The sequence below is a fragment of the Phyllostomus hastatus genome, unplaced genomic scaffold (genome assembly GCF_019186645.2).
Source record: "Phyllostomus hastatus isolate PE091 unplaced genomic scaffold, TTU_PhHast_1.1 phas_contig_402, whole genome shotgun sequence".
Classification (NCBI taxonomy): Eukaryota; Metazoa; Chordata; class Mammalia; order Chiroptera; family Phyllostomidae; genus Phyllostomus; species Phyllostomus hastatus.
The window spans coordinates 5,449,525-5,474,204 of NW_025333873.1; the positions used below are offsets into that span (position 1 = coordinate 5,449,525).

General features: G+C 47.7%; 2 protein-coding genes and 1 long non-coding RNA gene across 5 annotated transcripts; 2 read left to right on the top strand and 1 right to left on the bottom strand.

Annotated features, from left to right (window-relative positions):
- The first annotated feature begins 7,783 nt into the window (after positions 1-7,783).
- Positions 7,784-14,713, top strand: TP53I3 (tumor protein p53 inducible protein 3). Of its 3 annotated transcripts, XM_045844620.1 has the most exons (7): positions 7,784-7,922; positions 9,494-9,599; positions 9,717-9,859; positions 10,966-11,233; positions 12,312-12,524; positions 13,398-13,594; positions 14,343-14,713. In XM_045844620.1, the coding sequence occupies exons 3-7, from the start codon at positions 9,722-9,724 to the stop codon at positions 14,523-14,525; spliced, it is 999 nt and encodes a 332-aa protein (XP_045700576.1). In that variant the 5' UTR covers positions 7,784-7,922; positions 9,494-9,599; positions 9,717-9,721; the 3' UTR covers positions 14,526-14,713. The 3 variants fall into 3 exon arrangements, with proteins under 3 accessions (XP_045700576.1, XP_045700575.1, XP_045700577.1); XM_045844619.1 differs by lacking the exon at positions 9,494-9,599; XM_045844621.1 differs by lacking the exon at positions 9,494-9,599 and having other exon boundaries at positions 7,800-7,917.
- A 48-nt stretch (positions 14,714-14,761) lies between these two features.
- On the bottom strand, positions 14,762-15,373 carry LOC123822559. The gene is made up of 3 exons (XR_006786362.1): positions 15,248-15,373; positions 15,005-15,122; positions 14,762-14,863 (listed from the first exon to the last, which is right to left on the bottom strand). It is a non-coding gene; the product is annotated as an uncharacterized LOC123822559 (long non-coding RNA).
- A 111-nt stretch (positions 15,374-15,484) lies between these two features.
- SF3B6 (splicing factor 3b subunit 6) lies at positions 15,485-23,765 on the top strand. Its single transcript, XM_045844622.1, has 4 exons — positions 15,485-15,653; positions 18,645-18,763; positions 23,118-23,256; positions 23,410-23,765. Exons 1-4 carry the CDS (start codon positions 15,624-15,626, stop codon positions 23,497-23,499), a joined length of 378 nt encoding a protein of 125 aa, XP_045700578.1. The 5' UTR covers positions 15,485-15,623; the 3' UTR covers positions 23,500-23,765.
- The last annotated feature ends 915 nt before the right edge of the window (positions 23,766-24,680 follow it).

A 24,680-nucleotide genomic window follows, 5' to 3' on the forward strand; every position in this document is an offset into this window, starting at 1 on the left:
TTTTCTCATTTCAAGAGATCTTCTTCAATTGGAATTATCTGATCAACTTTTTTCTGTAGGTGTTGGTTATTGGCCTGAGTGTGAGAACACTGCCAGTTTCCCAGGGCATATCTGTTGGGAGCAATTATACTATCGTCTCTACTTTTATATGTTTTTTACACATTCTTACTTGTAAAATATACCTAATATAAAATGTACCATCTGAACCACTTTAAGTATCCAGGTCAGTGGCATGAAGCACATCCCCGTTGCCGTGCAAACACCACCAGCCGTTCATCTCCAGAAGTCTTTTCCTCTTGCGAAACTGAAACTCTGTCCCCATCCAACACCAGCTCCCCTCTCCCTTCTCCCTCCAGCCCCTGGCAACCAGCCTGCCACTCTCCGCCTCTATCCATCTGACTACTCTGGGTACCGCACATAACTGAAATCACACAGTAGTTGTCCTTCTGTGCCTGGTCATCCACTTAGCAGAATGTATTCATGGTTTATTCATGTTCTACTTGTGTCAATGTTTTCTTTCTTTTTAAGGCTGAATAATATTCCATTGTACATGTAACACATTTTGGTTACCCATTCATCTGTCAAGGGACACTTGGATGGTTTCTGCCTTTGGCTCCTGTGAATAAGACTGCTATGAACATGGTATACGAATATCTGTTTGAATCTCTGCTTTTAATTATTTTGGGTACATGCCCAGAACTGGAATAACTAGATCATAGAGTTTTGTTGTTGTTGTTGTTTTGAGGAACTGCCATACTGTTTTCCAAAGCAACTGCCCCATTTCATATTTCCACCAGCAGTGCAGAGAGAGTCCAGTTTCTCTGCATTCTCGCTAACACTTGCTATTTTCTGGTTTTTGATCATTGCCATCCTAATGGATATGATAAAGTGGTATCTCATTGTGGTTTTGATTTGCAGTTCTCTGATTACTGATGTTGAGCATATCTTCATGTGCTTATGGGTCATGTGAGTATCTTTTTTTAGGAAAATGTCTATTCAAGTCCTTTGCTGATTTTTTTTAATTTTTCCAAATGTTTTTATTTAGAACACCTAGTGTTTGTATGTAAAGTTATAAGGGAATTGATAATCAAAGATTATGTGTTCAGTATTTAAAAACCAAGACCTGTTGGGCATGTGCAGATTCTTTAAGTGTTCTGCAGCGTGGACATCCTGCTTTCTTATCTATTTTTTCCTTTTTTAATTGATGTTTGAATAGCTTTGCCCATTTTTTAATTGGAGGGTTTGGGATTTTGTTGTTGTTGAGTTGTAGGAGTTCTTTATATAGTTTGGATATTAACCCTTTACCAGATACATTGTTTGCAAATATTTTCTCCCATGCTAATGGTTGCCTGTTTACAAAGTTTGTCCTTTCATGCACAGTGTTATTTTTTATTATCATCCAATTTACCTATTTTTTCTTTTGTTGCCTGTGCTTTTGGTGTCATATTCAAGAAATCATTGCCAAGTTTAGTGTTATAAAGCTTTTCTTCTTTTCTTCTAAGAGTTTTATAATTTTAGTTCTTACACTTATTTCAAACTTAGGTCTTTGGTCCATTTTGAGTTAATTGTCGCACATCAGGTAAGGGAAGGATTCACCTTCATTCTTTTCCACTTTGAAGTTTCACAAAGTTTCCTTAAATGTCGAGAGCCGACCAACAGCCGACCCTTGACACAGTCGGGACGGATGAGACACATCTGCACAGCAGAGGCGACTGTGGCCAGGTCTCCTGTCTATCTCCTCCTGTATGCTTGTCCCTGCGAGCAATAGGTGGTGGGATTTTTAGATACCTGTGTGTTATAACAAAAAATCTGCATGATGTCTCTGATTCTGCACAAAATGACTTGCTGACCACAGAACAGAAATCCCTAACAACCCTAATGCTGCCTGCTTCCCCCACCTGGGAAGTTAAGGACAAAATTAAACTATGGGCAGACCAGCTGCCAGAACGCTGGAGGAAGCTGTTGCTAGGAATGTTTCTTAAGGAGTCACCACTCAAAATCTCAAGATTTATTAGAGCCACTACCCCTCCCATACCCTGGACAGGAATGTTTATTAATGGGACCAGGTGGGTAAAGAAGCAAGGAGTTCTAGTTGAATATAATAATCTCAATACATGGAAATGAATATAAAACATAGCCCCCCGAAGATGCATAAAATCAAGAGACCTAGGCAGGAAACCAGTTACCTAACCTAGACAAATCTAACCTCAATGGACAATAGCTAGTTTCTATATAACCTATAAATCACCCCTTGTACCCTTTTAACTTAGACCAATCCCTAGAATCTTAATACTAGTAACTAGACACCTAGTTACTAATTGGCACCCAAAAGTTTGTTCCCGTATAGCTTCGTTGGCTATCTGATTGATGGCCCTCTTGGTCAAAATAACCTTTGTTTAACATGATTGATCTGTAAAACCTCCTGTACTTTTCGAAGTTATTTCTATGGTAACCATTTCTGTCTTAATAGTCACACTATGCACCTACTTCATTGAATGTTGTACAACCTCCCCTATAAAAATAAAGATTAATTGTTTTCGGGGAGTCAGTTGGGCCCAAAATGCCCAACTGTCCTCGGGCACCCCACCTGGTGTCTCACTCCATTCACTTCACCCGAGCTGTTCCTCCTTCGGGGACCCTGAGACCCGGCCAGGCTGGACCCCAGCACTTAAATGTACTAAAAAGTGCCCTCTCCATCTATACTGCCCTACCTCCCACACCTCCTCACTTTATCCCATCACCTAGTGCACTGCTTGTCACACAGTGGGTGTGCAGTTATTGTCTGCGAATGAACTAGACGAATGTTAAAAGTAAAGGAGGAAGTAAGAAGGGGGGAGAAGGGAAGAAGGAAGAGGAAGAGACTGGAGAGGGTGCACGTGTTCTAGTCCATGCTAACGGCCCAGCCCCTGAGCAGGTCTGGCCCGAGAACACCCGTTTCCCAGGCAGTGCCCACACCGGCATCGGCCCAGCCCCGTTCTCGGTAGCCTGCACACCCCTCTTCCAATCTGCGAATCATTTTGGGGTCGTAAAGTAAATCATTGTTGGGTCACCATAAAAGTGCTGAGTGAAACGGGCTGTCCCTTGCCTCCCTGGCCTACACGAAGGAGGGGGGATCAGAGCAAGATGCGGCTGCCCCCACTTCTCCCGTGCATGCTCCCTTATTAAAATGTTGGCGCTTCCCTCCCTGGCCTCTGCCGATGGCTCAGACTCTGCAATATCCCGTTTTAATGTGTGACCATTCGTTTGGTCAACAAACCTCAATGGACGGGCACAGAGGACACTGAGATCACTAGGATCCTCTAGGAATCCAGGCCCGTGCAGACGAAGGCAGCTAATAAAGGGCGGTGGGTGTTGTAAGACAGGCGTTAGGGTGGGACAGAGGAGAGGGAGCCTCTTCTTGGGCAGCCTTTCTATCACTTATCTGTTGCTCCATAACAAGCCACCCCCACCTGCTCGTGGCTTAAAACAGCAGTCGCTTAAATCGCAGCCGCTTTTTCGGGTCAGTGATTGGCTCTGGGATCAGCTGCTCTCACCTCCCGGCCATTCACGTGGTTGTACTCAGCTGCCTGATCACCCGTTTGTTTGGGTTTATTTTTTGGTTGCTTTTCTAATTTCTTAAATAGCTGGTTCCTTCCTTTTCTCAGGTTTCTGCTCCTTAGTAGTGAACACATTTAAGGTTATTCTCCCTTTGTTTATTTCTACATAGTTTGAAATTCTCCCACTTTTTAATTTCCTTTTGAATATACACTTTGATCCAAGGGTTGGTTATCCCAGAATGTGTTTCTTCGAAAGAGTGAATGGGTCTTGGGGGAGGTCAAGGGATCTTTACTTGACATGTGATTAAGGGAATGTGGCCTGTAAAATCGTTGCTTTTTAAAACCTGTCAAGGTTTTTCTTTGGTGACAAGTACTTGGTTAATCTTGTGAATGTTCCGTGGACCTAAAATTATATGTTCCATTTGCAAAGTTTATTCTATCAAGTTTATCAGTTGCATTTCTGGGTTCCTGTGTGTTCTCGTTATTTTTTAAAATTATTCTATCACTTGTTCTGGGAGAAAAGTACTGAAGTCTTCCACTGTGACTACATTTTTATCTATTTATCCTTCACTTTCTAATTTAGCTGCTTTGTTGTTTTATGCATCCAGGCTCATAATTATATTTCTTTCATAGAGTCTATCATTTTAAAATCACCTGGCAATCTCTGGGTTTTAATGGAATTTATCTGTTTAAATTTATTGTCATAACTAATACGTTTGATTTTTTTAAGATTTATTTATTTATTTTTAGAGAGGGAAGGGAGGGAGAAAGAGAGAGAGAGAGAGAGAAACATCAATGTGCGATTGCTGGGGGTTATGGCCTGCAACCCTGGCATGTGCCCTGACTGGGAATCGAACCTGCAACACTTTGGTTCGCAGCCTGCGCTCAATCCACTGAGCTATGCCAACCAGGGCTTAATACGTTTGATTTTATTCTTTCATTGTATTAATAAACATTGTTGTTTCCTCTTTTCCCCTTTCATTTCCTTTGTTGGTTTTATTAAGTGGTCAATTTTAGTTTTCTCCCTTGTTAATTTGGAAGTTCTCTTGCTCAAAATCAGACACATTTCTACAAATATAATCTATTTCCCATAAGAGGGTGTCCCCTCCTCCCCTGCCTGTTTTCCCCACCGAGGCACTCACCAGTAAAGTCAGAACTTAAGCGCCTTCAATTCCTCAATTTGCAGAGATAGTTTAGTATATCTGCGGCTTGATTACTACTTAGAATTCTCTTCAAAGTCATTCCTTATATTTTAAAGTTCTTATTTAGCACTACCATTACACATTCCCTACCTATTCATATCCATTCAGATATAATACAATGGTTTTTTAATTCTATATTTTGCAAAACTTGTTGTTTACAACAGTTTCCTCTCCACCTGCCTCTGTTCTAGGACATTTGTTATTTGGTTAAAGCGTTTCCTCAAGTGTTGGCGGATGTCTGGGTGATGTGTCTCAGGATTCTTGCAGAGCCTCAAATGTGTATATATATCTATATTTTAAATTTTAATTGCTGTTCAAGAATAGTTTTCTGCCTTTTCCCCCATCCCAGTCCACCCTCAAACCTCCCCACCTCCCTCCCATTTCCACCCCCCTTTGTTTTTGTCCATGTGTCCTTTATACTTGTTTCTGCAAACCCTTCCCCTTTCCCCCTGAAGTCTGAATGTATAGTTTTTGCACTGACAATGCAGAAATGTATCTGCTTTTGTTGGGTGTAAGATCAATGGGTTGCTGTCCTTTCCTTTAGTCCTTAGATGCTGTCTACTCTCCTCTAACTTCAAAACTGTGGACAGATGCTGAGTTGCTTAGCCTCATGTAGATCACATTGTTCCACCTGGAAATTCATTAGAAGGAGGAATTTTACCCAATATACATATGCACTTTTTTCCCATCATTCCATCTTTTAACACAATGAACCGTTTTGATTTGTAGACTCTGATACAGCTTAGGAAAATTGTATTCTATCATTTGTTTACCTACTGGGTCTTCTTTATCCTTTCCTCCTCCTCCTCCTTTTAAAACTTCTATTGTTCTCATAGCAGGGTCTCCCAGGTGAGCTGGGCAAGTCTCTTACCCTTTTATGAATTCCCGCCTCTTGAGGTTTTTGACCTGTTGCCTGAGATACATCTTGACCTCAGTCTTCCTGGCCACTAACTCGGGTCTCAGCAGTGACAGTCTCATGCTGTGCACCTACAAAATTATTTAACTGCGATTTTTTTAAAATTCTAGTATTTTTGTGATAGTCCTGATTCTTCTCGACAGCTTTTTTATTCTTAATTCAAGTTTTCATGTTAAACAGTTACTCCGTTTTGCTGGGCATATATTCTATTCATTCTGACAGATCTGGCCTCAGGCTGCTAGCTCACATTAGTTATTTTCTGATTGTTGAAACACCTGAAATTGCTACAGCAGGCCCGCGGACGGTGAAAGGGGAGTGGCTGGGGGTGTATAAGGTAGCAGGATGACTCCCTGCTGTTTCGACTCCCCGTACTTGCCCACTTTCAGGAGCAGGGAGGGCTGAGCCCACCCATGAAGCCCATCTGTGCTTCTCGTGAGCTGCGGACCCGGCACACTCCCACGAGATATTGACCTTCCCGTACATCTCGACAAGTCTAGCTTCCCCCCGGGATCCATGGTTCTCCATTCCTTGCCCAGAAACTCTGGTGTTGTTCTTCAGAAGCTTACCTAGACCAGAGGGGTGAGAGTGAGAGAGAAGACACCCTCCGGACCCCTCGGAGGAGGTGCATAGCAGGGCGCTGAGGATGAGGAGGTTTTCTCTAGACAGGAGAGGGAGTGGCCTTAGTGCCGGGACACTGAGTCTGGGTCTCTAACTACCGGGGAGCCAGCAGCAGAGGGTTTTTGTCCTTCCTGGGACGTGGTCCCTCTGGGACGCTGGAGTCTACCCACAGAAGCGGCAGGACCACCCGCCACGCCACACAGGTTCCGGGAAAGGCCTCACATGGACCTTCTCTCTGAACACACTTGCTCCCTCCGTTCCTGTGCTTGAGAGGATGGCTATGGACTAGACAGCAAGAGGAGGGAGGGTGGCAGACAGGCAGTCCTGTAAGACAGACAGCCTTACAGAAACACCCAGTAACCCGGGTAACCTGACCGGAGGTGTGCCCGGCAGAGGGATGTAGAGAGAGAAAGGGGGCTTTGCAGTTGGTAGCAGAGAGCGTTGTGCAAGGCAGCCTGCTATGTAGTAGAAGGGGCCCTGGACCAGGACCCAGGAGGTGTATTTGATTCCTGGCTCTGGCGCTCACCACATACGTGCGCCTTGAAGTCAATCCGTAGCTCGGCTCCTTTTTAGCAAAGTTATGATGATCAAATAAGAAAATGCATGTATGAGGGTTGGGTGGGTGGTCTGGAATGGGAGTAAGTGGGAGAAAACTGTATTTGAACAATGATTAAAATAAAATTTAAAAAAAGAAAAAAAAATGCATGTCAAAGCGCTGCAAAAGGAGTAAGGCGCACACATGTGTGTCGTCTTCTAGCCCAGTGGTTCTTAACCCCCGGGGCAGTTTTGCACCCCCACCCCCGCAGCGCCACCCCCCCACCCCTGCCCCTGGCCCAGGGATATCTGGAAACATTTCGTATTGTCACACTTGGATGAAGATGCTGTTGGTACGACAGCTAGTGCGTGGAGACCAGGGATGCTGCTGAACATCCCACGGTGCGCAGGCCAGTCCTTCACAGCCAAGCATCGTTAGTCCAAAGTGTCAATAATGCCCAGGTTGACAAACCCTGAAGCAGTCTATTGGTAACAGCTTTCAACCTGTCCCAATTGTCTCACCAGGCAGGGCCTTCCAGGGGCCGCTCCCCTCCCCAGGGAAGTGAGGAGGAAGAGCAGCAGTGATGGGGAGCCCGGGACTGCCTTTCCCTTCCCTTTCTTTGCTCCCACTCCCCTTTTCTCTGAGCACCACACTCCTTGCCCATCCTACTCGAGATGCCTGGCCACAGGAAGGGCAGGACGCCAGACCCGCGGCGTAACTGGGCTACGAGCCTGGCCTGACCGGGGGAAATGGGCGGAGCTCAGGTCCAGTTCCCTCGAAAGAGAGAGAGGGAAGTTTTCTCTTCTTGCAGTAAGAGGTGGGAACAGCATTTCCTGCAAAACCGAGTGAAAGACTACTTTCCAGAAGCTCAGAGGAAAAGGAAATCTCTTTTGCTGTCACCAGCTTTGCGTTTTAAGGAGGGAGGGAGGAAACGGAAGGGAGGAAGGGGGTTGGTCCTGGTCTGCCCCACCCCTTGCGCGCTGCCCCGCTGCCCAGCCTCCCACCGACAGGTCCACAGCTCGCTGCCAGGCAGTGCCAGGGCTCCGGGGGTCTGCGCCAAGGGTCCGCAGGGATCGCAGGGCCGCGCCGCGCGATCTGGAGCAGCCAATAGTTGGGTAACTCACACAGGCGCCGGTGACCGTCCGGCGGTGGCGGAATGGGGAGGGGGCGCTGAGTTCAACTCAGAGGGAGTGGAATTTGCCCCCTGCTCCCCAGGGTTTTCCTGCTCCGCAGCATCCCCCCACCCGCCCCGTGGGGCCATGCCCACCTCATTCACCCTGTCTCAGTCTGTGTCCTCCGCGTAGGGTGCTCCGGACAGGCTGGGACCTCAGAGGAAGGGGTGAGGGGCGGGGCACCCCTTGCAAAGGAGGACAGAATGAGGCCCCTGGGGCAGGAGCCCTGCAGCGTGGACTTGGGCCGCTGTGCTCCTCCTGTTACCGGTCGGAAGGGGGTCGTTTGCCTGCGCGCATCAAAGCCCCATGAGACACCTACAGGAGTTAGCAGCAAAGAAAGAACGGATTTATCCAGGAGGTGGTGCCACGCCAGGAGTCACAGGCAGCTCATCGCAAAGACCTGGCTCCCGCGTTGGCTTCCAGGGGATGGATTAGTGGGGAAAAGTCATTAGTCATGGTGACTAAGTGAGTTTGGGTCCTGGTCTGTACTGATTGGCGGGTGCTGGGGTAGGGGTCTCGCATCACTGCAGCTGGTGCTGATTTCAGCCCTGGAGTTGTTCTGTCCAGCTTCGCAAGGGCTGGCTCTGTGGGGCTGTTCTGCTTTCCTGGGTCTGGAGCTAGAACACAACTGAGGCCAAGATACTACGTTTAACTTCATCTCAGTAGTCACTAGACCCAGGACCTTGATCCTAAGACTGCTGGTGCTTGCCCACAACCTCGTTGTCCTGGGGGCTTCATGATTCAGCAAGGGAGAGATTGCTGGGTGAGTCAGGGCGCCTGGTGAGGCCAGATTGAGTCAAAGGGAAAAAAAAAAAAACACTAAAAAGAAAAGTCCAGATTAAAGAAAATTAGGTTCCTGGGCAGTTACGCCAGTTGACACAGACAGGGTGGGGACTCCAACTCGGTGGGAGCGGAACTTGCCCCCTGCGCTCTCTCCAGGGTTTTCCTGCTCCGCAGCGTCCACCCAGTAGGGCCGCTGTCCCGCCTCGTTCCCCCTGTCCCGATCTGTGTCCTCTGCACGGGGTCCGTCTGGACCAGCCAGGGCCTCAGAAGAAGGGGGGCAGGGGGCCAGACTCCGAGGAAACCGAGGAAAGGGGGCCGGTGGCAGGGGCTGGCAGGCAGGGCCCTCCATGTGGGCCCGGGCACTGTGGTCCTAGTCCCGGACTGGCGGGGTCCTTTGCCTGCACCCACCAGAGTAGTTCGTGCTCAAACCTGACCCTCCGACGGCTTCTAGGGGGTGGATTATACGGGGTGGGGTAACAGTAGGGTTCCAGTCCTGAGTAAGTGAAACACAGTTTATTCCTGTGTTATTATTTTCCACACGGACGACTGTAACCCTAGTGTTGCCACACCCCAAGCCTACTCTGGCCACACCCTGTAGAGGGAAAAGTCACCAGTCATGGTGACTGAAGGAGCTTGGGTCCTGGTCTTGAGTGATTGGTGGGTGCTGGGGTGCGGCCCTCAATCACAGCACCTGGTTCTGACGTCAGCCACGTCCTGTCCTACTTCTCAAGGCTTGTCCTGTGGAACTGTTCTCTCCTGGGTCCAGAGCCAGAGCACAACTGAGGCCAAGATACTAAGTGTCACTCTGTCGGAGTAGCCACTAGACCCAGGACCTCGGTGAGGCTGGTTTGAGTCAAAGGAAAAAAAAATAAAATAAGAGGCCAGATTAAAGAAAGTAAGGTTTCTGCGCTACGCTCCTCGAGCCCCCTGCCTTGCTCTGCTCTGCGTCCCCAGGAAACATGTTAGCCGTACACTTTGACCAGCCAGGAGGACCAGAGAACCTCTACCTGAAGGAAGTGGCCAAGCCCAGCCCGGGAGAGGGAGAGGTGCTCCTGAAGGTGGCGGCCAGCGCCCTGAACCGGGCCGACATACTCCAGGTACTTGGGGACCAGGGCGGGACCCCAGAGCCTTCAGTCAACATGCCGGCAGATAAGGACTAACCTTTGGCACGGCCGGGAACACCCCTCTGAGGTGTGTGCCGTGTGCGTGCTGGGGGTTCTGAGCCCTACAGCCATTTAATCTCCTTTGCTTACACAAAACACAGGGACGCAGTATTTGCAAAGCAGAACCCACCCCGAGTCAATCCACAGTCTGCTCGGCCTCCCAGATAAGAAAAGGGGATTGCATTTGTTGGAGGGGGCGGGGATAGGCCACGCTCTGTCTCACTGACTCTGCAGGCAGCCCTGTTCACTTTCATAGTCCACAGGGAAAGAAACTGAGAAACTGAGAGTCCAGCGGGTTAGGCAAGACATCCAAGACCACCACACCGCTAACCCTGGGGGCTGTGATTCAAAGGGAGGCCTCTGTGTCTGCACTCTTTCCACTCTAAGGGTCCCAGGGCCGGCAGGGAGCAGTACTCAAACTCCCCTTCTGCCTGCTATTTGAAGAGCTAAAATGAACCAATGGGCACTGGCTGGAGTGACTGAGAAATGCATGCCAGGATCACCTGGGGCATTCTTTCTAAATTTGCATGACCAGGACCCAGGCATGTGTATTCTGGAAAAGCTCCTCAAATGGCTCTGGTGCATACTCCTCGTTCAGCCTCTCTGGTCCACAGCCCTGGTCAGAGGCCTCTGAGGATCCCAATGAGTAAGTACAGAGCTCAGCACTTGATACTCGAGACCTACCATTTAGGAGTCCATGGTTTTGTTCCTCGTCCTGCTACTAATTTACTTTGCAACCTTGGACCAGGCATTTCCTTGCCCGGGTCTCAGTTTCTCCATTTGTACAAAGGAGGATTTAGATGAGGGGAAAAGCTGAAGACCTTACTAGTTGTGGCATCCACTGGTTATCTGATCTACTGTCTCTTATTTGCATGAAACAAATGACCTCTCCTCTCTCTTTTCCTGTGCTAAAAAAAACACCTGACTATTCTAAATTTTCTGTTGGAGAAAAGAGGGTGGGGCCATTGGAAGAGGGCCGGGGACCGTGATACACAGATTTCTGATCGTGCTCATCACTCAGTGCACCCCTCTCTCTGCAGAGACAGGGCCAATATGCCCCACCTCCGGGAGCCAGCACCATCTTGGGAGTCGAGGCATCTGGACACGTGGCAGAGCTGGGACCTGGCTGCCAGGGGCACTGGAAGATCGGGGACCCAGTCATGGCTCTGCTGCCTGGTGGGGCTCAGGCTCAATATGCCACTGTCCCTGAGGGGTTCCTCATGCCCATCCCAGCAGGACTGACCATGGCCCAGGCCGCAGCCATCCCAGAGGCCTGGCTCACCGCCTTCCAGCTGTTACATCTTGTGGGTGAGGAGCCTCCCCCACCCCCACCCCCACGCTTACTCCATACAACGCGGCTCAATTCCTTCCTGACTTGGCCACCTCAAAACCCAGTAGTCATCCAGGGCAGCTGTGTCCTGGCCACTGAGCCGTACCTAAACCCAGCACCTCCCCCGACTGTACCCCCAGGAGTGTCATGTCCTCATTCTGTGTTAGCCATGGCTTGACAGTTGAGGCTGAAAGTCATGGTTGTCAGGGAGAAAGCAAGCCTGGGAAGCACTGGGCAGAAGGCCTGTGCTCACCTTCACACCGCTGGCCCCCAGTCATCCCAGCTCCTCGAAGTCAGGCTGGGCTTCTCTCCGGGAGCCCCCGTACAGCAGAGGGGCCGTTCAGTCGACTCTCATCCCTCCTCAGCCCCACTGAGGCTCTCTGAGACACCATGTGCGGGAGCCCAAGAAGACTCCTGACGGAGCTCAGAGCCATGGGGAAGACAAAGCATTCACAAAAACTAGACGACCGTCAAGTTCAGGGGGGTGTGGGCAAAGGTGGCCAGAGAAGGCTTTCTGGAAGAGAAGGACTTGAAGGGGGGCAGAGTCGTCACGGACGGACGGCAGGCACGGTGGTCTAAGGCAGCGTGTTTTTCTCCCTTTGTGAGGGAGAAAGGTGGGTCTGGCTGCTCCGCTCAGAAGTGAAGGTGACAATTATCACTTGTTTTCACGAGGAGGCTGGGACTGGATCGTGGTCGCCCTGAACTGCAGGCTGTGTGGACTTGATGCAAAAGCCCATCAAGGGCCACATTACATTTTGGGGACAGACTGGTCAGATTTGGTCAGATTCAAATCAGGTCAGAGATGGGTGTTTCGGTGTCATTTCATAGGTACCACAGAGATTACGGATGTGACTGCTAGTGACTTTTAAAAGATGTTTTCCCACTTTGACCAGAGGCAATAAGACAAAAAAGAACTACAATATGTTCTCTAAAGTGAGCAAGAAATGTGGCATTTGGTGGTCCCAGAGCCAGGCGATCACGATAGAATATGCCCATGTGGACCATGTGTAGCAGTTGCAAAGTAAACAGAGTTGTTCCCTATACTTTCTGTCACAGGAAATGTTCAGGCCGGAGACTCTGTGCTAATCCACGCAGGAGTAAGTGGGGTGGGCACAGCGGCCATCCAACTCACCCGGTTAGCTGGAGCTGTTCCTCTGGTCACAGTTGGCTCCCAGGACAAGATTCAAATGGCAGAAAAACTCGGAGCAGCTGCTGGATTCAATTACAAAGAAGAGGATTTCTCTGAAGCAGCAATGAAATTCACCGAAGGTAAACAACCATTTCTGCAGCTCAGCAGGAATTTCAGAGATGATTAAATAAAATCCTCACCAGCCTCTAAGTAGCCGGAGTCTAGACCGGTCTGGCCTCTGCCAAATGCACAACAGCTGCCCTGGTCAAGTTCTAGTACTCTGGTGTTTGACCTCTGGAAATAGGCAGGCAGTATTTAGGACAAAGACAGTTTCCATGTGTATTCTTGTAACATGATTCACACACATTTTAGAAACTGGCTATACAAGAACTGGCCCAGAATTATCCAGGACCTCTTAATCCCAACCAGCTGGCACACAGTGAGTTAAAAGGAGATATGGGGTAGAGACCAGTTTGGAGGTGGTTGTGGTAGGGTTGAGGTGGTAGCTTCCCAAATGGATAAGCCTCTGTATTCCAAAGCCAAATTTGAATATTTTTGGCACATCCTTTTCCATGAATCCAAAAGGAGAGGTGACACCAAAGCTAGCAAAGCTACAATTCAAACAACCCAGTGCAGACACTTCATCACCTAGCTGTGAACTACTGGCCTGCCCTGTAGCCTGGGGTGGACCTCCTCTGTTCTGTTCTCACTCATGCCTAGGAGCCAGTGGGGTTATGTGGGCACCAGATCATATTGTTGCCCCCTTTCCCACTTGCTTTGGCTAGAGGTCATAAAAGATGAACTATTTCACGTATGTATGACAGAGCTCAGCTACCTAACCTACGTAGGTTCACAGTGTTTCTATATGCAGTGTTTCTAGTTCTAAACTACAGAGGTACCACTGGTGCCTGCATTTACTTATACCTGTATGTGCACCAGTACACCATGGAACCTTATTTTGCCCCAAGCTTTCTGTGCCTGACTAGCATCACAAATTGTGTTTCATGTGGAAGGTGCTGGAATCAACCTTATTCTAGACTGCATTGGAGGATCCTACTGGGAGAAAAATGTCAACTGCCTGGCTGTTGACGGTCGCTGGGTTCTCTACGGTCTGCTGGGAGGAAACGAAGTCAATGGGCCTCTACTTTCCAAACTGCTTTTTAAACGAGGAAGTCTGATCAGCAGTCTGCTGAGATCTAGGGACAAGAAGGTGAGTGACGAGTGGAAAGAAAACTGTTCCCCAGAAGGGTGGTGCACTTCCATGACCCCAAAGAATGGAAGAAATGCCACATCCTAAGTGAGGAAGCCTAAGCAGGAACCTGCCTCTCTGTGGATGAACAGTTAGCCCAGTTTCACAGAATTGGTCAATAGAAGCCTCAACATCTTTGAAGGAGGGCAGCTAACACTGCATGCATGAGACCAGGGAGTCTCGCTAACAGAATGAACAAAGCATTGACCATATTAGGAAGTACTTTTAATAGTTCCAAGACCTTGTTTTAAAAGGCATGACTTTTCAGGAGGCTAAGAAAGCCTCTTAGGTAAGGGAGCCTCTACCTGCAACTGAAATCTTCTCTGTGTCAGCTTCGGGAATGTTTCCCAACATAAGGTTTCACACTAACTGGGAGAGCAGACTTAAACACCCCTTTTGAACTGAGACTGTCTAAGGTCTGTCTGTGGCTGCCTCCTGCTTGAACCCTTTATTTAAAAAAAAAAACAAAAACTCCTCAGGCTGTCAGTAACACTAATATTTTACTGCAGGCTTCAGCCTTTACCTGGTACAGAACAGAGTTACACATTTGGGGGCATGCACATACACGTTGGTGATGAAGGGGTCAGGTACCCCTGTGTGCTTTTTCAGATGGGTACACATTTCAGAGCGACCGCAAAGGCTAAGCCCGACGGGCAGTGGCAAGGTAAGGCCCCTGACCCGGCTGACGGTCTCCTTTTCCTTATCTTAGTACAAGCAAATGCTGGTGAAGACTTTTACAGAACAAGTTGTGCCCCACTTCTCCACGGAGAGTACCCAGCGTCTGCGGCCGGTTGTGGACCGAATCTACCCGGTGGCTGAAATCCAAGAGGCCCATAAGTACATGGAGAGTAATCAGAACGTGGGCAAAATCGTCCTGGAGCTGCCCCAGTGAAGGAGCACAGTACAGGGAACGGTACCTCGGGCCTTCCCAGAACAAGCTCGCAGAAAATTCATTGTATGCAGACAAGAGGCCAGCCGCTACCCCAGGCCCACATATAACCCTCTGGGCCTCCCTGGGCCTCGTCAATCGATCGGTGTAAAGCTGTTCTAAGGAAATAAACCGAGTGTATTCAAAAGGCAGCCGGCTCACGATGGGTGGTCCCAGTGCACGGACTGAGGCTACCTGGGCGGGGATGAGGTGGGAGACGGGATGGGATGGGCATTGCCGCGGGGATCACAGGCGAGGCCAGGTCAGCCAACACTCGATCTTCAGGGCTGCCCCAGGGTCCCCTGTACAAAATTACAACGACCCTGTAGATGCCCCTTCGCGAACCACCAGGGGTCCGGGCCCACCCATGTGCTCTGCGTACCCGCCGCGCGTGCCCAGCAACCGAGGGATTCACGCCAAGCCCCGCCCCTTCCGGAACTCACCTGAGTAGCCCCACCTCTAGCCGCTCTCCTCAGGTCCCGCCCCCTCTGTTCAGCTTCCTCTTCTGAGGGCAGCCCAGGCAGAAACACCTTCCTTTCTTTTTTTTTCAGATTTATTTATCTTTAGAGAGGGAAGGGAGGGAGGGGGGAGGGAGAGAGAGAGAGGAAAGAGAGAGAAACATCAATGTGCGGTTGCTGGGGGCCATGGCCTGCAACCCAGGCATATACCCTGGCTGGGAATCGAACCTGCGACACTTGATTCGCAGCCCCCGCTCAATCCACTGAGCTACGCCAGCCAGGGCAACACCTTCCTTTCTTAAACCTAGGCCCCGCCCCTCTCGGTCCGTTGCCCGGAAGCGTCTTGGTCCGTCGCCTTTCAACCTTCCGGCCTAATAGCTATCCCGGGCTCGTTTTGCCCCGGACTCTTTTCGGATGTGGATGCTGCGTCAACACGTCCCCGCGAGAGCCGGAGGTATTCCGGCGTGTTTTATAACAGCTTCCGGCAGAGTGTGGATGTTGATTTCCTGCGTTCGTCGTCGTAGTGGGCTCAAAGCTGAGCGAACTCCGGAGGAGTAAGGGGGAATTCTAGTGTTTACTGCGGTAACCTCATCAGCCCGCCAAGATGGCGATGCAAGCGGCTAAAAGAGCGAACGTGAGTATTGGAGACTTCTGCCGATGAGGGAAGGACTTCGCTACTGGGCTTTCTCGGCGGCGGGGTTCACAGCCTTCTTGGGCCTGATCCGTTCCCCGGGCGAGGAAATCCGGAAGTACTATGCTGTTGGAGAGGGTTTCAGCTTGGCCCGGTTTTTTAAAAGATATTCTTGAGCCACCTTTCCGCTCCCAGCCTTTTTGAGAGTTCCTTCAGCGTCTTGTCTTGGTGTTAGTGATAGTATTAACACTGCAGCCTTTGTTGCTTCACGTGTACCTAGAACCAAGCGTAAGGATCTTCTCGGCTTAAACGGCAATAGCGCAGATGATTCCACAATAAATAACCTAATGGTCAACAGGCAAGTGGAGCCTGGGAGTCTCCTCATCAGGGAGCTTTTTGGATCCTTCATGTTTTAATTCGACAGTATTTTTGAGCACCTAAAATGTACCAGACTTGCGAGATAGGAAACAATTCATCAGTTATATTTATTGAACAGCTACTACGTGCCAGGCACTAGTCTAGGTACTGGAGATACAGCAGCGAATAAACAAAAGCACTGCTGCTTACATTTTTATGTTAGAGAGCGGGGCGTTATGGAAACCTAAACCTAAAAAAAGGTCTCAAAAAAGTGAGCCCTGGCTGGTGTGGCTCAGTGGATTGATTGAGCACCCGCCTGTGAACCCCAGGGTCGCTGATTCAATTCCCAGTCAGGGCACATGCCTGGGTTGCAGGCCAGGTCCCCAGTGCGGGGGCATGTGAGAGGCGACCACACATTGATGTTTCTCTCTCTTTTTCCCTCTCTCCCCCTCTCCATAAAAATAAATAAATAATTTTAAAAGTGAGTGTTTAACTCTGAGATGCAGAGAAGTATCAGATGAAGACGGATATTGGATATGGTGAGGTGGAGCATTTTGGTGACCTAGATGATTTGCATCTCAGTGGAGGGAACTTAGTTGCGGTGGGACGAAAGGCGGGGGAAGTTGAAAAAGTGGAGACAATTCTTCGCCCAGGTTTTCATGTAAACAGGAAGAAGAGAAATCGGATGATAACTTTTTTCTTTTTTAAGATGTGCGATATAAGGTGTATTTGTATGCCAGTGGTTATGATCTAGTAAGTGGGTGAAACTGATGAAGCAGGAGCAAAGTGGATTAAGTTCAGGAGTGGTTTGGAGTAGATGAGGGGTCGGCATGGTACTGAGAGGAAAAGTGGGTGCGTATGGGTGAATGCAGATTGGCAGGTTCAGTAATATGAATATAGGGCCCTTAGCATTTGGTCATGTTTATTTTTTCCAGTAAGCAAGAGCTAAGGTCATTCTCGTAGTATGGGCAGGGTAGAGAATACAGCCCAACTCGGATATGTGAGGGAGTGGTAGTGGTGGGGTGTGAGCAGAGAAAGTGTGATGGAGTGTTCTTGCGGTGTGAGAAAGCAGATGTACCAGTGAAGTATACTGGGATAGCCAGTGTTGATTATCTATTTGAACGTGCCCTTGAACCTTAAAATCTAAAACTTGATGATACTTATTTGTTTACCATTTGTCACCACTACTAGTTTGGGGGCAAGGAATAAGTACAATATTCTTCCATTTATACAACACAGCTTAATGCCTGGCATAGTTGCTAGTTTAACAGTGAGCAAATTAATGTCTATTATGTAACTGAACATGTTAATAAGGAGCCCAGAATCTGGATGGGAGATACATATTTGAGTGTCAATTCAGTGCGGAAATTGTGTTGTGGTTGGGAGACAGAGGGTAGAAGTGTAGATTTAAGGGGGGTTTATACAAAGGGTCAAGACAAAAAGTCTAATGTGGAAGGGCATATTTTTTAAAAGTTGATTTTAGAAAGAGAGAGGGAAACATTGATTTGTTGTTCCACTTATCCGTGCATTCAGTGGTTGATCCTTGTATGTGCCCTGCCCAGGGATCGATCCTGCAACCTTGGTGTGTTGGATGGCACTCTAACCAGCTGAGTTACCTGGCCAGTGCTGGAAGAGCATATTTTAAAGCCAAAGAAGAGTAGGAAGAACTAGCCAGGGAATTAGGAGAAAGCCAAGGAAATAAAGAGGATCGAGAGGGTCGCAGTTAATAGTGTCAGAGGCTCAGAGAAGTCAAGTATGATGAGAGTTGAACCCTGCGAGTAAAAGGTCTTAGTGTGTAAAAGCACTTCCGCCAGTTTTGGGTTGGAAGCTGGATTGTGGTAGGTGGGCGAGTGTCTGAAGAATAGGAGGCAGTGACTGTAGACTTCCTCTTTCCAGGTGCTTGACTGAAGGAGGAGAAGAAAGCAAGATAGGATAGGAGAGAGCTAGTAAGTTTGGGGAAGGCAGAAACCTGGTCTTTGTTCCTTCATCGAGTAACCCCGATACTACCTAGCCTGGTGCATTCATAGAGAAGGTGCTCAGTAAATACTTGTTGAATTAATGAGAAGGTAGCCAAGTATTTTGTTTCGTGTAATGATGGCAGTACATAAGCAAACTGCTCGCCTGGGGAATGAAAGAAACCAGCCTTAGTGGTTATCAAAAATAAAGAAATAACTAATAAGTGTATTGACAGAAAGCCTGGCTTTTGTAGTAGCCCCTCATTAGTTCCTACTAATAGTCTTTCCTAAAACCATGCTTCATTGCTTTTCTAGAAAGCATGCCATTTTCAGTAGTATCAGATTCTGATGCTTGGCTTTTTCCTTTCTAAATCCTCACCTGAGGATATGTTTATTGATTTTTAGAGAGGAAGGGAGAGAGAAGCATTGATTGGTTGCGTCCCATACGGTCCCCGACTGGGGGGTTGAACCTGCAACCTAGGTATGTGCCCTGGCTGGGGATCAAACCCACAACCTTTTTGGTGCACAGGATGATGCTCCAACCAATGGAGCCACTGGGCCAGGGCATTTATTTATTTATTTATTTGTTTATATTATAAGAATTTCTTGTTTATTGTGAGAATTTTATTAAATAGTAGCACTTTCTCCTGATTATAATGACAATACATATTTCTCATTTTAGATTCGACTTCCACCTGAAGTAAATCGGATTTTGTATATAAGAAATTTGCCTTACAAAATCACTGCTGAGGAAATGTATGATATATTTGGGAAATATGGACCAATTCGTCAAATCAGAGTGTGAGTTTACGAAGACCTTTGAAATGTCATTTATATAAAATGATTGCGCAATCCAAGGTCTAGGAATTAGAGCTGACAGCGGGGCCTACCAGAGAGCCTCGAGGCTAATGGGTTGAAGCCAGGGAGTTTGTTTTGTTTTGTTTTGTTTTTTTAAGGGAAAAAGACCTATTGAGACCCTCATGGTCCAGCTCAGTAAGAGCCAACTGGTTGTGCAATTACAGAAAATGAATGGTTTGAGGGGACTGGAAGAGAAGGAACTAACATTTTATTGCTTACCTACTGTTTGTAGAGTCACATACTGTATTCTGTTTTCTATTTGCATTAACTCTGATTCTCTCAATAATCTTCACTGTCTCCTTTACCAACTCCAGAATTTCTGAATACACTGAGTAAAGGGACATAGAAGTAACTGAGAAAAATGATTTTTTTCACCAGTAATAGCTTTCTGTGGAAGATGTAAAAGTATAGGGGACCCTTCCCCTAATCTGCTCTTTAAAAATATGCTTACTCATTAAGTCTCTGGTTTTCCAAAGCAATATAGTCTCATTTGGAGAAATAAAGGAAAAGTCATATTAATTACAATGCTACCATATAAAGAAAAACAATGCTAAAGAAAAGTGTGGGGGGAAAATAATTATAACGCCAATTCATATTTTGTCTTAATGTCAACTAAATCCAAATTTAAACTGAAGGGCTGATACTTTCAAGTGATATTTCTGGAATATCTACCAAATGCCATTTGTTGTAATAGCTGCTTCTATGTGCACCTCCGTCACTCAGCCCTGTGTGGAGGCGGTCCCATGTCTGTTTCCCAGATGGGACTGTCAAGGCCCAGAGAGTAGAAGTAGTTTTCTAGCTTCACACAGCTGTTTAGTAAGAAAATCTTCTGATTCTAAATTAAATTTCTACACTACACAGGCGCTGTCCCACTAACTAATATAAATGGGCTGACTACGTAAGAACGTAAGAGTCCACCTTAAAGAGCTAAGGCTTTTTTTAGATGGAGTACCTATACCTACCTACCTCTCTCTCTCTCTCTCTCTCTCTCTCTCTCTCTCTCTCTCTCTCTCTCTCTCTCTCTTTCTCTTTCTCTTTCTCTTTTCTTCCTTTCCCCTCCCTCCTTCCCTCCTCTGAGTTTATTTGAGCCAGACTGACAACATGCCACAGGGAAGCAAGATATCAGATGCTCCCAAAATACCTTAATAAATGTACTTTCATGACTGGAGAGCCTTTTCCTTTAGAACTCTCCGAGATCTTGAGGACACTCCTGTAAAATGATCACTGCCCCTCCAGGAAGCGAACCAGCAGCTGGAAATGTGTCATCATCGACACTGAAATGGGGGTGAGAGTGAAGTGGTGCGGACCAGCTGTGCGTTTTAGGAAGTTTTAATCCTTTGGATATGTGATAAAAGCTCTGGACCCTTCCCACGGAACAGTGCACACAGCATTCTGCATCCGATTTCAGTGGGCGCTCGGACTGTAGGCTAAGAAACTCCGTTCCGGACGTGACAGCATGGTGTACTGCCTCATAAAGTCCCTGAATTGGTTAGGACCTGGGTTCAAATACTGACTGGGCACCTGTTGGCCATGTGAAACTGCACAAAATATTCCACCTCCTTGAGCTTCAGTTACCTATGAATACAGTCTTCCTAACCTGATCTCTCAAAAAAACTTTAGTGAGGACCAAATTGGACATGCCCGTGATAGCACTCTGTCATTGAGTATCTCCTTCCGGCTGTGCATTCGCCACCCTTCTCTGTGTTGCCATAGCACCTTCTAGAAACATCTCTTCTTGGTCAACACATGCTTTTGCTGCCTGTGCGCTCCCTTGTTTCTCCTGCCAGCCTGCGAGCTCCTCCAGGGCAGGTGCCGTGTATTCTTTGCACTCTCTGTTGACGAGTCTCGTGCCTGATGCGTGTTAGCCACCCAGTGTATGCGAGTGAGTGAGTAATATGTAAAATGGTAGTGGGGCTGTGACTGATCTGTGAAGGTATTACAAAATCTATTGATCGTACACAATTAAGAGATGCTTCCATCAGCAAAGTTAGAGATGGGTTTGGCTTGCAGGAGCTCGGGTCTAAATTCAGGATTAAGGAACAGTGGTTTTTCTGTCCCGTTGCTGTGCCCAGGCTTTGTGGCGTACTGGCACCAGCACTAGGGTGACTGGCCTCCCCCATTTGCCCAGGACCCAGGGGTTTTCTGGGACGTGAACTTTCAGTGCTAAAAACTGGACAGCCTTGGGCAGACTGGGGTGATGGGTCCCTCGCCTGGCATGTAGCAGACACTGGCATGGTGCTTTGAACTTTTTAAGCCCTTTCTTACTTGTGGCCTCTTTTGACTATTAGAGCTTAAATCCCCGTGTAGCATGGGGGTGTGATAGAGCCTTGTGTCACTGTTGGGCACACGAAGCAGCCGGAGCTCAGTGAGATGAAGGTACATAATTAGGCATCCTTATCTCTGCTCCCACTTTTACCACCATTCAAGAAAATAGTGATGACTTAGTGCCGAACACATAGCAGCTACCAAGTACATGCTTTTAAAAATTCAAATTACATTGTGGTTCTCGAGATGATAGGGTGATAATTAGGGCTGGTGCACTTAAGATGAGGAGTCTTTAAAATGTGGTTAGTGCCTATCCCTCTTCTTCCTAAGAAGATGTGAGAGGGAGAAAGGGACCTGCTTTTGCTTTGCTTTGTTGGCGTCCTGGGGAAAGGAGGCGAGAGAGAGGAGGTCTCCATCTCCCCCTGCTGACTAGCCCTTGCAGGTGCTCAGCCCTGTGGGAGTAAGACGGGGGAGATCTTTGCCCTCGGGAACTTAAAATCTTAGAGTTGTTTTGTTGTTGTTGTTTTCATTCCAAAGAAAAATTAGGTGGACTTTTTTTGTCCACCTAATTAAGTAGAAAATCTTTGGGACAGTGTTTTTTTGGGGGGGGCAGTCTCCAGTTTCCATAAGATTGAAAGTCAAAACTCTGAAAGTTGTTAAGGCTCCCAGAGTAAAGAGTGTTGTAAAACCCCTCTTCAGGCCCACGCAGCTGGGCAGCGGAGCGCATTCAGGGACACCGCACCTCCGACCACCTGGCACTCCGTGCCTGTCCTGTCCCCTTCACAGAAAGCAAGCTCTGCCTGGGCCCCAAGACAGGGGTCTCATCCTAGATCAAACCTGGGCAGGTGTCGCCCCTTCCTGAGGCCCGCTCCGTTTCCTTGACCCCGTGCGGGACTGTGGCAGACCACAGTCTTAAACCCTGTTTCTCAGTTGCACTGAGTGGCTGGCACACAGATGGAGGCAAGGGGTCTATCTTTATCACAGCGGAGCATCGCTGAGCTGGGTCTCTGCCCACCGTCCCCACTGACAAGCACGTGGCCATCTGCTGCCTGCAGTTCACTGCTCCGCACACTTCCCTGCCTGCCTCCCTGGTAGAAGCCGGTGAGGTGAGGGGAAGAGTTGAACAGCAGCCCCGTATCGGTGAGCAAGGTCCAGCTTCCACTTCCAGCAGCTTTTCCGTGTGCTGCCCTGGCTCTCGGGCAACCCTGCCCACAAGCACGCTTCCAGCCAGTGGGGGGGGCGTTTAATGCATGACGGTCCAGACTGTGTTAAAAATGAATGTATGAAAGGAAGGAGCTGACTGTATTGCATTTTAAAAGGCAGACTTTTTAAAGAAAAAGTGGGAGAAACTACAGTAACTCTCTCCACTTAGGAGGACATGCTTTTCTGGCCATAAAGGATGGTGGTTGATTGTTTTCTTACGTATATCTCGTTTAGAATGTTGCCATCTTCGTGTAGGGACTTCCTTTCCACCCCTACTCCCATAAAATAGATTTTATTTTTATGGATTTAATAAACCTTGGTGAATATTACCCAGAAACATGTTTCCGGCATTGAGGAGATCGTCTTATCTTTAAGAATTGAACCTAAAATTGGGGGGAGATCTGAATCTTTAGGGACAAGGTACTAGTTTGCAGGTGGTGGTGCAGTGAGCGCGGAGTGCTGGTTCTGTGGTGTAAATGCACAGTAAGAAAAGTCCTGGTCCGACGGCGCTGACTGGTAGGAGCGTCACTCTCGGTACTTACTTTCAGTGTGAGATGAAAACTGGTTCTTGGTATGGAAGAAGGTAAGACTAGAACGTGAAGACCATGACAAAGTTTCAAGCTAGTTCTTTGTCATTACTGCTTTAGTAGTTCTGTTAGTGTTCTTGCTGTAACAGTAAGTCTAACCTGTAGCAATTTTACGTAAAAACGAAAATTACCTGAGTCGAGCAATCCCAGGGTTAACTACCCAGCGTACCTACCCATAATGTTTGTTTCCGCTGATGGTTTTCAGGTGAATGTGTACTGAATTGGCTGATTCGCTTCTGCAGGGGGAACACACCTGAAACTAGAGGGACGGCGTATGTAGTCTATGAAGACATCTTTGACGCCAAGAATGCGTGTGATCACCTGTCGGGATTCAATGTTTGTAACAGATACCTCGTGGTTCTGTACTATAATGCCAATAGGGTAAGTGTAGCCGCGGTTCTTGTCGGGGGTGGGCGGGGAGCCCATGGAAGAAGCAGTGCCGAGCTGCACCGTGCGGGGAGATGGGTGCTGTTGGTGCAGTTCGTTCCGCTGAAGATTGGCGACTCTTAACTTTGGTGCTTGCCACATTTTCAGGCATTCCAGAAGATGGACACAAAGAAGAAGGAAGAACAGTTGAAGCTTCTCAAGGAGAAATATGGCATCAACACAGATCCACCAAAGTAAAAGCTTTCTGCATTTTCATTTTGGACTGAAACCCCGTGAATCACCACCACTACCCTTTTTTGGTTTTTAATTGATACAGATCTTGTAATTTTTTATTTAAGGTTCCAAATGACCTGCCTGAAACTTTGATACATGTTAGAAGATATTGTTAGTAAACATGTAGCTTTTTGTAAAACATGCCAGTGTTTTCTGTTCAACTTTCTCCTGTGTGATCCTAGGGGGAGAAAAACAACAGTTGAACCATATCAAGAATTATTTGGTGGGAGGTGGTCCTGGAGGCTGGGCCATCTGGGAGCGTGCCCGAGTGCTGTCGTTGGTCGGCTGTTAGTGACGAAGTCTTCCTAACGACCCACTGTGGGAAGACAGCTCCACCTTGCAGAGACAGGGCTGAAGCTCACGTGGGTTCAGTAAATAAAATGCTTATGTGAAAAGTTGTGGCCCTGGCTGGCGTAGCTCAGTGGATTGAGCGCAGGCTGCGAACCACAGTGTCGCAGGTTCAATTCCCAGTCAGGGCACATGCCTGGGTTGCAGGCCATGACCCCCAGACACCACACATTGTTGTTTCTTTCTCTATCTCTCCCCCTTCCCTCTCTAAAAATAAATAATAAAATCTTTAAAAAGAAAAGTTGCTGTGGCATCAACCAGTCACTGACCGTGCCAGTGCATTTGAGTAGTGCTTGCTTCACAGTTAACAAAACCCCTTGTCACTGTGGGCGCCCTTGTGCTTAGAACAGAGGTCTGTTCTGGAAATGGCCATTCACGTGACAGGCAGCACATGGTTAGCAATTCGAGAGCAAGCAGCTTGGGGAGTGTTGGTGGTTTTTTCTTGTCTAAGATTGTATTAATGTAGTCTTTCCATTTAATAAGTGTCGTGTATGTTTTGGACCTTTATTCATAGTATATCTTTGCTATAAAAAATTACATGGTGCTTATTCTTAAAATCATGTGCTCCATGGCATGGGAATAACACAGTTATTACCACATTTATCAGAGCTTGGCAGCTCGGAGGGGTAGCTATAATTTTCCTTTCGTAGTTGAGGCATGGGCCAAATAGAAAATCGGAGACTAATTTTATTTCTATATACATATATGAAACTATAACCCAGAACTTGAAGGGTATGAGGACTGAATCATTTAAATGGACAAAGAACTTCTATTCTACTTTTAAATACAGTTAGCTT